This window comes from Anopheles ziemanni, chromosome 3 (assembly GCF_943734765.1).
Source record: "Anopheles ziemanni chromosome 3, idAnoZiCoDA_A2_x.2, whole genome shotgun sequence".
NCBI classification, from domain to species: domain Eukaryota; kingdom Metazoa; phylum Arthropoda; class Insecta; order Diptera; family Culicidae; genus Anopheles; species Anopheles ziemanni.
Window position 1 is genome coordinate 22,833,784 of NC_080706.1, and position 14,858 is coordinate 22,848,641.

Sequence of the window (14,858 nt, forward strand, 5' to 3'; positions counted from 1 at the left end):
CTCGTCGGACCTAAACAGTACACAGCATAGAACACACTCACTCACACAAATGACCAAAAACAAAAAAAAAGCAAACACACCCGCCATCCGTCGGTTGTCGCTTGTCAAAGTCTTTTGGCCCGGGGAACGTCCGTCAGAACGGGAGTCAGTGTTCGGTTACCGGAATGCATGGCCCCGGGAGGCGGGAGGGTGGTAAGAATGCAGCTACGGACCCTGTGAAATGGACACCCGGTTTTGGTTCATTTTTGCACCGGACACACAAACCCACACACACACACACAGCGTCGATGAGACAAGACACCGTTGTTGACGGAAAGAAAGACCACGGCCCCGGATGGTGAGAGCTTTCCGAACCGAACCGCATCGTTGACACGCTGCTTAGGTGGATCCCGTGCGGAGGTCATGCTTAAAATTTTAAATGACTTTTCGTCGTCATCCCATTGCCGCCAGCGGAAAACCTGGGGGGGGGGGGGGGCTGCGATAAACCGTCGGCAAATGAATTCCTTCGCACGTTCGACATGCTCACCGTACCGGCACATCAATCAAACCCGATTCGGGCAGAAAAATCTACACCATCCTTTTGCCGATCCCGGTTTTTCCGACGCCGGTGGTGGCCTTAGGATACCCGAAACCTCCATGCACTTCAGGAGCTTTCCCTGGTGGTAGCGGTGGTGGTAGTGCATACTTTCCCATGTCGGCGTCTCGATGTTGAGCAAAAGTGGAACCGTGTGGAAAACAAAAACCTCTGGAAAATCGAAACCACGCACGGCACGGAAACCCTGAACCGGCCCTCCACGAGGCAAACGGTGGTGGTGTTCCTGTGTCCCATTTAGCGAACGAGGGATGCGGGGTTGGCGGCAAGCGACTCGATGGACAGGACCACTAAAACCAACATCGGACAGGCGAAAGGACGTCAAGCTGGAAAGTTAATTCGGTAGAGTAGAAATAATGCCAACTATTCCTGGTGCCATGGTCTACCGTATCCCGCTCCTTGTTTTCCCCTAACGTCGATGTATTGTGCGTCCTTTCCTCCCCCCAAGTCAGGTTTCCCCTCTCACCAAGCTAGCCCATCCCGAAACTTTCTATTTATGGCTAAATGGTTCACAAATTTTTCCCTCCCCTCGACTACGAAAGCTGCAATTTTGTTGCGAAACTGTTGCGTTCGTTTTAGTTTTTCATTCGCTCCCGGCTTCTCTTGTTCGAAAACCCCTTTCCCCCTCCCATCAAGATGGTCCATTGCATCCTGGTTACATGCGGTCGGAGTACGGTACCGCTCACGCCAGGTCTTCTTAGCCGACGGTATGAAGCGTTGACCACTCGACGTGGATGCAGGAGAGCTCTTGGAGGGCTGCACTTTGCAAGCGGCTACTTTCACAGTGACCACACCCGATTCCACGACACGTCCGAGAATGTCGTGCGGTGGGAAAATATGACGTCGGTGCATTCAATGTCACGCTGGTTGCCGGGGCAGCTGCCGAACCGGAGCTATTCGTAAAGTAAAGTATGCTAAAGGTTTTCTCATCCCGTTCCAACCAAAGGGTGGGCAGGTGGGTTGGGTGCGGTGGTTGTTTGGTTTCCTCATAAAATGCATGCAATTCTCGTTATTAGAATTCCAAACAAACTTGCTGTTCACGCAAAGATGGCTACCGTACGGACGGTAAATATTCGATAAATTTTTCCAGTCCCATGATCTTCCAGTTTGATGAACGAAATTTAAAAATTAATAGCTTTCGCTTCATGATAAATTCATTTACTAGGTAATCAATACCATGGGAATCCCAAACGAACCATGAACAATACTATTCCAAAGATGTGTGTATAAATCCGTAATGTAATAATACCTAACATTTCTATGTTCTAAATATATTTATGAATATCTATTGATCGACTGTCAGCATAAGCAAATCTCAATTTACAATGTTTTTGTACCACAAACTTTAGCAATGAGAATCTATTGGTATGTTTGTGTTAGTAAAGCACAAAAGTTTTGCTTTTCAAATTAACATAAACTTAATCAGTTTTACGTTTTAAAATGTATTACGAGATTAGTGAAGTTCCGATATTTTTGTTTCGATCCTTTCTATTCTACGATCGCAATTTTTACTATGTTACTATAATTTTATTTTTTAATTACTCTTATCATTTTTAATTGAAAAGCTTATTCATAAAGCTCACGGGCATGATCAAAATTGTCTCAGTTTGATGCTAACAAACATTTGGGTATATTTTGGATTTTATTCTCTTTTACAGATGTTTGGAGTATAGATTGCATCTAACATAAGACTAGCCATTTTGCATTTCATTTACAATTTTCTAGGTCAAATGTCAGATGTGATGGTTTCTAAGTGAGCTAACAACTTTTCTTTATTTTTTAGCTCAATTTCAACGCTGCTTGCAAAGTCCTATGTTTCGCGTTCTTCGAATCAATTACTTTTTCTCATCGTTATAAAATTCTTACACCCCCAAAAGCCCTACAAACGTCCACATCCTATCAGTTATTCTTTCTCGCCTGGCTTATCGACGCATATCTTGTTCGAGGAAAAAGAAAAACTCTGCTTGTTAATAATTTTTGGGAATCTTTGCTCGACCTACAAAATTGATCTGAACGGAGCACGCTGAACCTAAACGGATCTACCGTGTACTACAAGACAGTTCCTGGAGCTCGCAAAATAACCTGTGTTGTTACAGATTGAATCAAACCAATTTGGGTCATAGGAATTGCGCACATAATTACACACTTTGATCTAATGCGAAAGACACTGACGGGAGGCTGACGTGGTTCGACGCTTAGCAGTATTATGTTGGACGTCGCAACCGAACAATAAAACCATGACCGGGAGAAAACAATCGATCTGATGAAGAACTTCTCCCCGGAAAAAGTAAGAAAGTTCGCTGGAATTGTGGCTATTTCGTACACACGTTGAATGGCAGGAACGTTGTTCCGTGCGTGCCACATGAAGTCGCGGTTGGTTAATACTTTCCTTGTCGAAAACACTGTCATGAACAATCACATTCATTCATATTGGACCGAATTGCCTCCCATGTCGTGGAGTTTTTGTCCCCTCCTACGCCATTCCGAAAATCATGCTGTGTTTCCTCCGCCGGGGTGAGAGATCAATAAAATAAAAACCGATTGCAACACCACGGCCCAGCGGCAATTTTTTCCAGTAAATTTTCCTCCCCACACCCCACGCATACACATACACACAGCAACGTTCTTGAGGGACATCGATCAGCCGAAAATTCCGGCCGCGAGAAACGCTGATCCGTGCCATCTTTGTCGTCGCCCATGTCGACGTTGTCACCGTTGTCGTCCGCCATAAAGACTTTTATGCAGCCATTGGGCTGCAGTTTATTGATCTCACTGCCTTCCCAGCCATCTCCAACCCCCCGGCGAGCTGTTGCTGCTTGCGTTAATCTTCAAAGTGGCCACCGATTCCCGTGCCAGGCGGGCCGACTCTAGGCTTCCTTAACACTGCGACCCCATAACGGTGTCCTTCGGCCCCCTAGCGGCACCGAGTGACGCCCCGAGAATGAACGTTATTAGATTATTTGCTTCCTCCTCGGGTCAGCTTCCGGCGAGGACGTGCCCATACCAGACGGTTCCTGCCCGACTCCACCGCACTGACCCTTGCCGGCGCGTGATGTTTGAGCTGCAAAATCAAACATTACAACGGCAATCGATTGTTTGCCTCGAGCTTCCGGCGCGGTCGGTACACAAGCGGACTAAAGTCCGCACACACAAGAGCATCCCATCTCCCATCCACACATCACACACACGAGCACACGAGCGCTCATACAAAGCGACGAAGCGGATCACCCACTTCCGGTCACCTCGCTCTCTCAGCCGTGGGGACGCTCGTGAGCACCGAAATTCACAGTAGGGTCACAGGGATAACGCCACCTCGAACGACTTGGATTTTATATCATATTGCCATCAATAAAACGTTCAATTCCTCCTCCATCGGGACGTCAGGAGCACAGACCGGATCCAGGCCCAAAGGATCGCTAAAATATTATTGTGCCTTCTGGAGTATATTCGTATGAGTGTGTGTGTGTGTACGTGTATGGGCGATTTTGTGAAGGAACGTTATCGTTAGCGTTGGGGCGTGTTTTTCTCCATAACCGAGAGGGCTTTTCCGAGCAACAAAACGCAGCGAGACAGAACCAAAAATAAACAGCAAAGTCTAAGCTCACCCCAGGGTGGGCGAGATTGGTCCGTTGGACCGATTCGGGCATTGGGACATCATAAAATGTTTGTATTTTTCCCCCCCACCCACCCCACCGTTTCATCTGGCGTGATGTTTGCTTCCCGGATCCCGGATTGCCTATCGGTTTATTTATGGGCCCGCGACGACGCACGTCGTCAGGACCACCCCCGAAAACCGTGATCCTAAGCATTGGCCGATAAATGGCAGGAAGGAGGGAGAGAGAGGGGGGAATAAAAGAAATAAAAAATATCACCAGAAGGACTGTTTGAGAATTTAACTCCCAAACGCTGCCGAGTTCGTCGGGCGAGACTTTAAAATTTCCGGACGGCCTTCCCCGATTGCGATGGCCGGTTTGGGTGGCGTTAACGTTTCAAATTTGCAGATTTCGTCGGAGTGCTTTTCGGGTGGCTCTTCCCCCTTCCCCCTGAACCAATCATCGCCGATGGTGTTGTTTTCTTCCACGGACCGGATTTTCCTCGCCACCAAAGCGACCGCGTTCGGGGACATCTTCGTGCGATGGAAATTTTATTCACGCAATCCAACGCAGTTCCTTGGATACGATACGATATGACGATCGATGCTGGAGGGTGTTGCGTGGCTACAGCGGAGGCTATGGCGACCACCGGAAAGTTATGATCGCTAGGAGATTTCCGAGGAACGTTCCACCTTTTTTTATTTCTTAGCCCGAGCATCCTGTTTTGTATGCATGTTAGTTGACGCAATATGAAATCTGAACAACATTGCTTGCTTCTTAACTGCGGTTGGTCAGTTTTGAATGAAACGGTCCGCCCGATTGCCATTGAAATTTTGTCCCACCGTGAACCACCATGCGCCTCCATCGGAGCACGTGTTTTCCATGGAAAAGTGCTGGCTTTCAGACACCGAACCAGAACTCTCCACAAATCGCCGCACGGTAGCTACCGATGCGTTGGAATATTGAAATCGAGTCCATGAGATTCGCTCACACCCGGTGCTGTTTATTTCAATTTGTTTAAGCTCTATTTAATGAGAGGGATCGATCTATTACGGTTATTTATACCATCGACATGGAGCTTCTTCGGTGCAGCTGGGCAAATCCTCTGTAGTTTGTGGCTGGAAATCAATAGCTTGGTCAAAATGTAACCAGGAAGTGTGGCACCGTAAACCACATCGATCGTCGATCCCGACACCATCTTCCCGTTTTCTCCTTTGCTTACTCTGCTCCGTTAGATTTATTATTACTCTAAGGCGTAGGTAGGCATGCAAGCAAGCCGGCATTGGAAGAAAGCATTGCTGCACGACTATATTTATTTTACTCACCAAGTAATTCCGGAATAAAAAACATATTGGCCACATCGAACTGGTAACGTAAACGTATCGCTTCAGCAAACGATCTGATTCCTTGCTCCGGATGCGAACCGGAAGCCCCTTGAAGCGATTGTTATACAACCTCACAATGCGATGTTCACCGATGTGTCCAGCTTAAAGCGGTAGGCTTGGACGATGGCTTTAAGTGTCGGCCATTGAAGTTCCACAAGCGCACAGACATTCCAACCTGAATCGCCACCATTCCCCCCCGCTCGGGGTGTGCTAACTGTTGCAAAAAGTGCTTAAAGAATCTACCGCTTTGGTTTTCACCCGTTTTTTTTTTCTGCCCACACTCTGTTTCGGATCGAGTTTCCCGAGTCTTATCGATGAACTCGGACACAGCCACACAACCACCCCCATCGTTGCCGGGTCCCATCTCGGAAAGTTTTGCGTGTTGTTTCGCGTGCGAAGCGAGTGTGCTTGCACAAAAGTGGACACTGAAGACAAGTTTGAAAAGAAGTACGCAACAAAAAACAACAGCGTCAGAGGGCAACTCAAAACCGAAGCGAACGAAAAACTATTTTTTCCTCTGGTCCTCCGCATGGAAAACTGCACCATCGGTGACTTGCCGTTGTTTTTCCTGCCGTCTCGTGTGAAACCATCGGTTGCAGCTAAAGACAGAAAAAGAAGGGAAGCATTTTCCCGGCACGAAGTGGGATGGCAAGAAAAAAAACAATCACACACTGTCCCAGACCGGCGGCAGTTATTTCGAGACCGGTGCATTCTGGTGTGCCTGGTGTCAAGCCGGTAAAAATGGACCTCAGTACGACCGAACGCGAACCGGCCTCGGATGGATGCCGGTCGTAGTTCCTGGGAAAACGCTCCGGGATCACCGGGTGACATTGGAACGAGCGAACCGAACGGCTAGGATGTGTTCATTTAGAACCGACACGGAGCTCCAGGCGTCGTAGAAGGCGGCAGTAGCAGCCGTTTGGATGTGGCCCCCAATAAAAGTCCATAACCGTAGAAGTCAACTGCGAAATAGGCACCTTCCGATTGTTTACCGTTTGGTGCACCTGCGGACGCCGGTCGCGCCGCTGGCGACAGTCGGACGAGGTTTTTCCTCCGCTGGGACTTTGTCACTCGACCGTTTCCGGAGTGGTTTAACTTTTGCATTGCTCTGCCTCCGGTTTTCTTCACGAGAACCTTTTTGAACAATCCGTATGCTGACCAGTGTGTGGTGCGTATTGTCGAGTCTTTGCATTTTGAACCAGTTTACTTTGTGTTTCGATAGATTAAGATCAGTTAATTTGGTTTAGTATAAAAATCATGTAAGCCTATTTACAATTTAGGAAATTAAAAGAAAAAAAATATACTACCATAATTTAAAAAAAAACAAAATTTAAAATAGATGAACATATCATTTGCTTATTTAAGAGATAGAAAATTGAGAAAACCAACAGTTCACGGGTACAATTAAACAACAAAACAACGAATGGTGCAATAACTTTGCCACGTACGGTAATCTCAGACCATGCTCGGTTGGTCAAAGTCGACCTCCCGGTACGGTCGAACGCTCCCAAGCATCCGATAGCGCCGATGACCCGCCTGAGGTTTCCGTTTTCCACTCGGCGCGGCTGACTTTTTTCTCCATTTGCTTTGTCGCTCCATTATTGGGGGACGCATAAAAATGAACCACGTGCGTTCTCCCCATGTCGCTTTTATTTCTTCGCTCGTCTCGGTTCTCCAACCGTCTATCTTTCCTCCAGCTTTGTAGCGTTCGTTTTCCCCACCCTCCTGGCTCACCTTACTCAGCAGGACTATTCGAATCGCAATCGCATCCTGCAACCGTTCGTCGCTACGCACCATAGAGCATCGATCGGCAGGAGAAACTTTCGAAATCGTTAAACTGCTCGCCTTCGTGGGAGTGCTGGGTAGAAATCATGTATTCCTCCTGCCATTCATTGTTGCCGGCTGCTGCGGGAACCGCCAGCTGAAGGAAAAACTTTAGTTCCTAACAGCACCAATCCAAAAGCGGACGGCTAAGTGACCGGTTCGATCTGTCGTTCGGTCCGCCGGTGCCACAGCTGGGTGAAAGTGCCTGGAGGCGTGAAAAACACTGTTCGGCAGGTGAGATGAATGAGGAGTTTCCTTTCAGTTGCCTTTGTTGCTCCTGGGTGGTCATTGTTTATTAGAGACTTGTTTTTTTTATCTCTCTACCTGTCGAGTTCGACTGTCGTGTGAGCGATTTTCATGTTTTATATGCATTTCCCCTGCTTCCCTGCTATCTTTGATTTTTGGTTTGTTCGAACATCGATTGGAAATTTGTCGTCCGTCATGATGAATTCTTTTGGCGGAACGAAAAGAACATGTCCTCTAGCGCTGTTTTTTTTAGATTTAGCTATCAGATGCTAATAATGCAATATAACGCTCAGTCAGCTGAATTGTGAAGCTTCTGGCTATTTTTTGTTATCCATCGTAGAATGGTTTGATCAAGAAATACATCATTGAATTATTACCGAAATTGTATTTTAATTACCGTTATTTTTCCTTATCTCTACATCTACCTTACCTCGGTTGGGTTGGAAAAATAAGTCACCTTAGGTTTTATTTATTGGAATAAAATTTTCAGTGTAAATTTAGCATACATGTTATCTGAAACCAATAGAGCTGTTTGTGAATTGATATGCTAACATTTTATCCGTTTCTTTCATTAACAAGTTTATAACTTCATAAAAACTGAGACTGATCCAAATTTCCCCCAACTTAGTCAAAGTTAGGTTCAAAATCACCCAAGGTTTCGATTCGACTTATTACTATATCACTCTTATTTTCCCTTTTTGGGGAAAAAACTATGAAGAAGTAAATGTCCGTTAAGTTCATAATTTTTTTAAAATAATACGCAATCTTGTGTACAAGTTTTGCATAGAAAACTCAAAGCGATTCATTCGCGATTAACTTACCTGGTATGTTGAACACCCTTGGGCTGTCATTTGTGAAATGTACAGTGTTTTTCAGATGATATTCAACTAGTAGTACTATTTCTAACTGCAGCAAATGATATTTCAGCAGCATTAGCTGATTTTATAGCCTGATCATCTTTATTATAGCGTTGGCACTTGAAATGATAATCGCAGCAGTTGATATCATAATCCCACCACAGGTGCTTGCACAAAATATGCAACTAGCGAGTGTAACAGCTATAATAAACATGCCCGCGTCCACTTATGCTGTTGGAATATCATGTGCTGCAGTTGGAATTAGCATTGCTACTTTTATCATCTGAAAAACCATGAATTTTAAAAAATGTGGTACCTAGCGTGAGACGACCAAATTGGCTATTGCAGCTTGTGACCCCAAGGGTTTAAGAGTGGACTTGTGAAGTGAAGAATTCAACTCGCACGTATAACGGTGGCCGTTTGTTTACATTCAGGCGTAGTTCTATTTCTGACAGTTCTTTGTTGCTTTTTTCTCCGACGAATGCTGCTTCGACGGTCTAAAATTACAAAGAATGTCATTCGTTTATTATTATTCTGTTCCTCCGCTCTCTAGCTCGTAAGACCTGTTGCCGCTGGTGCTGCTGTCCCGTGGTTCGCGTTCGCGGTCATCGTGAGGTGAGATACGGATGTCCTTCCGATGTACAGCTTCCCAAAACAATTTCCAAACACCTTCCCCTACTACCCACCCCACTGACTGGTCCGTTTTCCGATCTAACTGGTTTTCCATCCGTCTTCTGTTATTGCGACGACCAACTGCGACAGTGCAGCGCCACCACCGTCCTTTGTCTCCTGCACCACTTTCCCTGCCAAGTGCCCCTCGGACGCACAGGCACACAACACCTTCGCGAAAAGCGTGTCCTTCCGCTCCGAGCACAGCAGCCGCCACCAGTGCACCCGTTTCCCTTCGCTCTTAACCATCACCTTCTACCACCGGGAGTGCTCCAACCTTCAATGTCGAACAGTCCCACATCGCCACCGCCACCACCTCCACCACCCACGGCCACCCCGTGCCAACAGTCCAAAACTCCGCTCTCGGAACTGAACGTCGTAGATGTGATCAATAACAACGGGAACCGTATCGGTAAACCGCACCATAATGTGATTCTTTCGTCGGGCGAATGCGCCTGGGCGACGCAGTATCCGGAGATACAGAAGGCGTGCTTCCTGAACCGCGTCTGCCAGTATGCGCCACCCCGCGAGCTACGGGTACAGAATGTGGAGCCGATACTGCAGAACGGACCAACCTGTGGCCTGACGGCGCTCAGCATGATCTTCGATGGTTCGCCGTCCGCGAAAGCCCTCCTGGAGCAGGCCATCGCCCGGGGCTACTCAAATAACGGTGAAATGTTTAGCGCCCGCCAGCTGAACGCCCTGTTCGAGGTCGTGCTGGAGGAAAATCGCCATCTGGTCGAATACAAACCAGTCACACACACGCTGATCAACGGCTGGATGGATGACCCAAACATACAAATCAAGCTGCGCCTGGGAGCGATGTTCCTAGTGCCGTATCCTTTTTTAAAAAATAATACTGTATACTAATCGTTTTTCCCAACCCTCCGTGTGTCACGCATGCGTAGAAAGCTTTATAGTTTTTCCTTAACTCAACAAACCCGTCTAACATCTCGTGCCCAGTTACGATCCGGACAAAAACCACACGCCATGCCTCAACCGGGGTCACCGTGCGCACTGGGCACTCGTCGTAGGCTACCTCATAGACCAATTCGAAGACGTAAGTTGAATAAGTCCACCTCCTGCGCCATTTCTCCCAAAGCAGTCCCCTCTGTTCTCTATTGCAGTTTTATGTATTTGCACGCCACGGAAAAACGAAAAACCTCGCCCTATGGTCCCTGCGGGATCTGGCCAAAAGCAATGCCAATCTAGTCGAGTTCTGCCAACCGGTCGGACATCCAAACGAAACGTTCATCCTGCCAGAGGGTGGCATGGCCGGCTGCAATGGGCTGCTGTGCAAGTTTATCATGATCGAAAACTACAAGGCTAAAAACGAGATCGTTCTCTGATCGCACGAGCGCCACCCTTCTACCCACCTACCGCTATTAACCCTCCGACGAGTCCACGTTTAACTTGTACAGCACGTGCATACTGTCCTCCTCCCCCCCAGTGCATAGATAGATATTTATTTGCAGATTCCTCCAGATGGAACTATTTACTGAGACAATATTCAACTTTATTTTACTTCACATAGCTTTATTTTCTTTTTTTTTTCTTGTTTGGCTATATATATATATATATGTATATATATAATTCGTTTTAAAACATGCATAAAACAGTATTGAGATATTTGCTTTTTTTTCTCCATTTTCCTCCTTGTTTTTTTTCATCGTTATTCACATTGAGTCTAACATAGTTTCCTCACCTTACCCCCAGGCATTTGTCCTTGTTGCCGGTGCAAAAACGGGACCAATGCTGACTGAACCACTCGGAGGCCGCTCTCCACTTTGATTTCCATGATCGGTACGATCATCATCACCACCATCATACTTCCCAGTCCCAACCCTCTTCCGATGAGTTGAATCACTGCGGTTCCCTGCCAGTGTTTTCTGTTTCTCATCTTGTTTTCCTTTATTTATTGTTTTTTAATTCTTTAGTTTGACATTTATTGCGTTTATTGTTTTCCGTTCCGTTGTATGGTATGCTCAGTTTTTTTTTTTAATTTATTTACTAACCGATGTAATTCATATGTTTACGTGTAGCCCTTCCATGTTGATTTCCACTTTTTTTTCGTTTGCTTAGCCATATTTTGATAGGTAACCAAAAAAGAAAACAAGAGATCGATAAAAAAATAACTGCAGCCAAACTACTGAAGCAATGGTAAATTAGTTGGTTCTAATGTTTATGTTGTGATGCAAAGTGAGTAGCAAAGGAGCGGAGGATGGACAAGAAAATCATATTTACAGGGACAAAAATGCATATGGCCTAGCTGATGAGCTGGGACAGTCAATCGATCGATAACGGAGACATTTTATGAGTACGTGCCATCGGTTAGAAAACTGATGCTCAGGTGATGGATAAAAAGAAACAAGATCGAATAAATCACTCAATGTGAGATCTACACACAAAAATCCTAACGACATCCATTGCTTAACCATTGCTGCACGGAAACATCCGAAATTGAAGAAAGCTAGCGCAAGCGAATTGCTTCAAATTGCTTTCCACTCCGGTAAAACGGCACGACGAAAAATAAACTATTCAACTAGGAAAAGGTCGAAAAAGTGTTCTGCTACACACTACTGAATGTACAATCGTACCAGGATCGATAAATGTTAAACCTAAATTCACGCGCAATAGCGATATGCCGGAGAAAAATTCTACCTTAGAAGCGCGCGTAATTGCTGCCCCGCGAAAAGCGGTATGTCTGATAGGGTAGTATAGTATGAGTTTTTATTCAGCTAAAATAGTACTAATAGATGTTAAGGTAAAGGGTTGGATGCTACAATCGTTTAGCTACGCTACGGTAAGTCTGATCAATGATACAGCCCGTGTTGATCAGGGAACCGACCGATTCTCTAGAATAAATATGCGATCCTCAACAATTGACAGTAAAGATAGGCGCGCGTGCCCCATGCTACCCGGAGCGGAGAAAACTCGCTAAACAGTCGGCACACACAAGTAGACAACAACATTGAAGCCTTCATTTCCGGAAATATGCGTTATGGATACGAGTGACGCGCGGGACGTGTACAGGATATTTCCTACTCTTGAGGCCTACTTTTCCTTATACTCTTGAGTGCATTTGAAGGGGGACAATTTCCTACACTTCCTGCGCATGATAAAAGTTGTAGCTGATGAGCTGATGGCTTAGCGCTTCTGCCCCATTGGGACAGAAACGATGATGAAATACCGAATCCTTACAGCCTAACCATGTATGTGTGTATGTGTGTGTGTTTTCTTTTTTAAATCTTCCGGTAATTAACCACAGCCATTATAAACGACAAACCCTCGGTTCGCCTCGCCATAGTGCGCGTCCATCGCAACGTTCGTGCTTTTTCTCCACCGTTTTTTGGGATATGTGTAGATGCTTGTAAGTGGGAATCCTTTCCGTGAAATCCATGTCCATGAAGTGATCGTCTTCATGCACTTTCCTCCAGATCCATCAGATTCGTCATTCAATCCCTCAATCAATCAATCTCTCATATCAATTTTCCAAACTTTACTGTTTTCTATCCTCCATCTAGAGTTGGAGCTACTGCTACGCTCTACTATTCCTTCGGCCTTCCCATCCCTTTCCTTCCACTTTTTTTGTTGTGTATCGTCCTAGGACTTCTACGGCTTTTCTTTTTCCTTCAGCTTTAAATCGATTTATTATTTTTATTTCAGCTTTTCTTAATATCATATAAAATACTATACACTCCACTGAAGCTCCAAATCCGCTGTAAAGAACCTCCAATTATTGTTCACAATTGATTAGCCTGTTCTCTATCCTATATCGTTTTTATAATGTATTTATTCTTTTTTTTTTTGCGATGTCACCACCATTTCTGGCTACTGTTCGGGAGCTTGAGGGCATGTTGCTAGAGACTATAACTGTTTAGGTAATAGACATTCATAATCCAGCACAAGACCAATGCTATTGTTTATCAATTGATTAATGAGTGTTCGTGCGTCTGTTGAAACAACGAACATATTTTATTTTTATTTATTTTTTGTTTTGTTTATGAGCATATGGGGTCGGCGCCGGTGGGTCTCGTACCAACATTGATCGCCGTGTCGCTAGACGGTAAAGGGCGGGGAGCTTGCTGCTGGGATATGGTGAATTGTTTTGCTAATCACGAATACTGCATGGCAACAGCGGTCAGCGGGGGTTTTCCGTCGCAGGGTATACAACTATACGATGTAAAACTGTCTGGAGAGGGACTCTCCGCTCGGTTGGTGTATTTTTAATGCGTGATATATGATGCTCCAATAACGCTGGCACACGGTGTGGCAACCAAACAAAATGAACACAAATTGCTGCGAACAACAGTTGGCTGTGATGTTAGGTAAGAATGGTAACAAGCAACCTAGATACTCTTCGGTCTACTTGTTGCAGTTCATACCTGATGGCACTGCCTACTGCAGTTCGTCACAACTATCTACAACGCTAGCGCAAAATTCTGCCAATTCCAACCTTAGTATATACCACATCCGACCTTCATCCTGTATGCATTCCTTTACTCTCCCGGTTTTCATTCTTTATTGCAATATTACACAGCGACCTCGGCACCTTGTGTCCCTTTCGGCACACAATAAGCATAATGCAATGTGCTTTGGTTGCTTCGCACATATCCATTTTTACAAATATAAGATCTTATTTATCATTATTTTTGACAATAAATAAAACAAGACGAACTATGACAAATTTTGCAGTCTGTAAAGGTTCTAAAAAACAATACCGTCCTCCTTCTATGGGCATCCAGCGGTTGCTTTGTGTTTTTTTTTCTTATTTATTGCTACTCGTATCTATACCGAAGGGATCCGTTACAATGCGGAATCTCACTGCCTCTTAATAGAAATAAAATGTTCAAAAATGACTGGATATTTCATACCCATTCGGTAATCGATTTATTATTTTATCCCCCGTGCGGGATGCAAACATGCTATATTACTAATGTCTGCAATACTTGTGATGGGGGTTACCGGCTCCGGGATGCGGGTTTATTCAAACTACCACTGGTCGGCCTAAAGATGCTGCCACGCATGGGTAATATGCTATAGGAGGGTTGATGATGCCAGCTAACGCGTATGAGTTTGTCAACTATACAAACTAACTAGTTTTGATTATCTCTTCATTTCAAAGAAATGCAGACATTGTTCGAGGGAAACACAGCCAGATCCCATCGTAAACACGGACACAGTCTCTGCCGTTTCACTGTCGATTTTCGCAACGCACAATTTGTAAGAGTGATTTTTTTTTTGTCGCATGCCGTAATATTGCGCGATCAGGCAACCTACGACAAGGGGTTCGATATTGAAGCGGGATTTAATTATATCCTTTTCCTGTTCCATCGATGCATTGCTAACACTTACTACTTGGCTTGACTGCCCTACAGACTAGTTTTCCGAGGTCTACACACATTTCCAGAAACTGTAGATACAATACTCGCACGATGTAGCCATGAAGAGGGGAGGAGTGGGAGTGAGGTGAAGAAGTGTGTATATCTCATTCGAAATTAATGTTATCACAAATCCAAAAAAAAACAAGGACTAATAAAAATAACTCTCTACGTGTAGGGAAAAGATGAGTAGAGCAAAAGCGTCCTCTAATGACGTCTTCTTTTTTAGATAATTGCAAAAAAAAAGCTGTAAACGAACAGTTGCACAAAATGCAAACTTCACCATAAAACACAAACGAAATCACACTAAT

At 45.1% G+C, this 14,858-nt stretch overlaps 1 protein-coding gene across 1 annotated transcript; it reads left to right on the forward strand.

Moving 5' to 3' along the window:
• Nucleotides 1-9,005: 9,005 nt before the first annotated feature.
• On the forward strand, nt 9,006-10,745 carry LOC131287754 (actin maturation protease). Its single transcript, XM_058316837.1, has 4 exons — nt 9,006-9,112; nt 9,265-10,002; nt 10,130-10,226; nt 10,294-10,745. Exons 2-4 carry the CDS (start codon nt 9,449-9,451, stop codon nt 10,513-10,515), a joined length of 873 nt encoding a protein of 290 aa, XP_058172820.1. The 5' UTR covers nt 9,006-9,112; nt 9,265-9,448; the 3' UTR covers nt 10,516-10,745.
• Nucleotides 10,746-14,858: the final 4,113 nt, after the last annotated feature.

What these genes read in the sequence shown, in the direction of transcription:
- LOC131287754 (XM_058316837.1), top strand. Translation starts at nt 9,449, where the DNA reads ATGTCGAACAGTCCCACATCGCCACCGCCACCACCTCCACCACCCACG. An exon ending in GGAGCGATGTTCCTAGTGCC is followed by an intron (nt 10,003 to 10,129) that starts GTATCCTTTTTT and finishes TCTCGTGCCCAG; the next exon opens with TTACGATCCGGACAAAAACC. An exon ending in TCATAGACCAATTCGAAGAC is followed by an intron (nt 10,227 to 10,293) that starts GTAAGTTGAATA and finishes TCTCTATTGCAG; the next exon opens with TTTTATGTATTTGCACGCCA.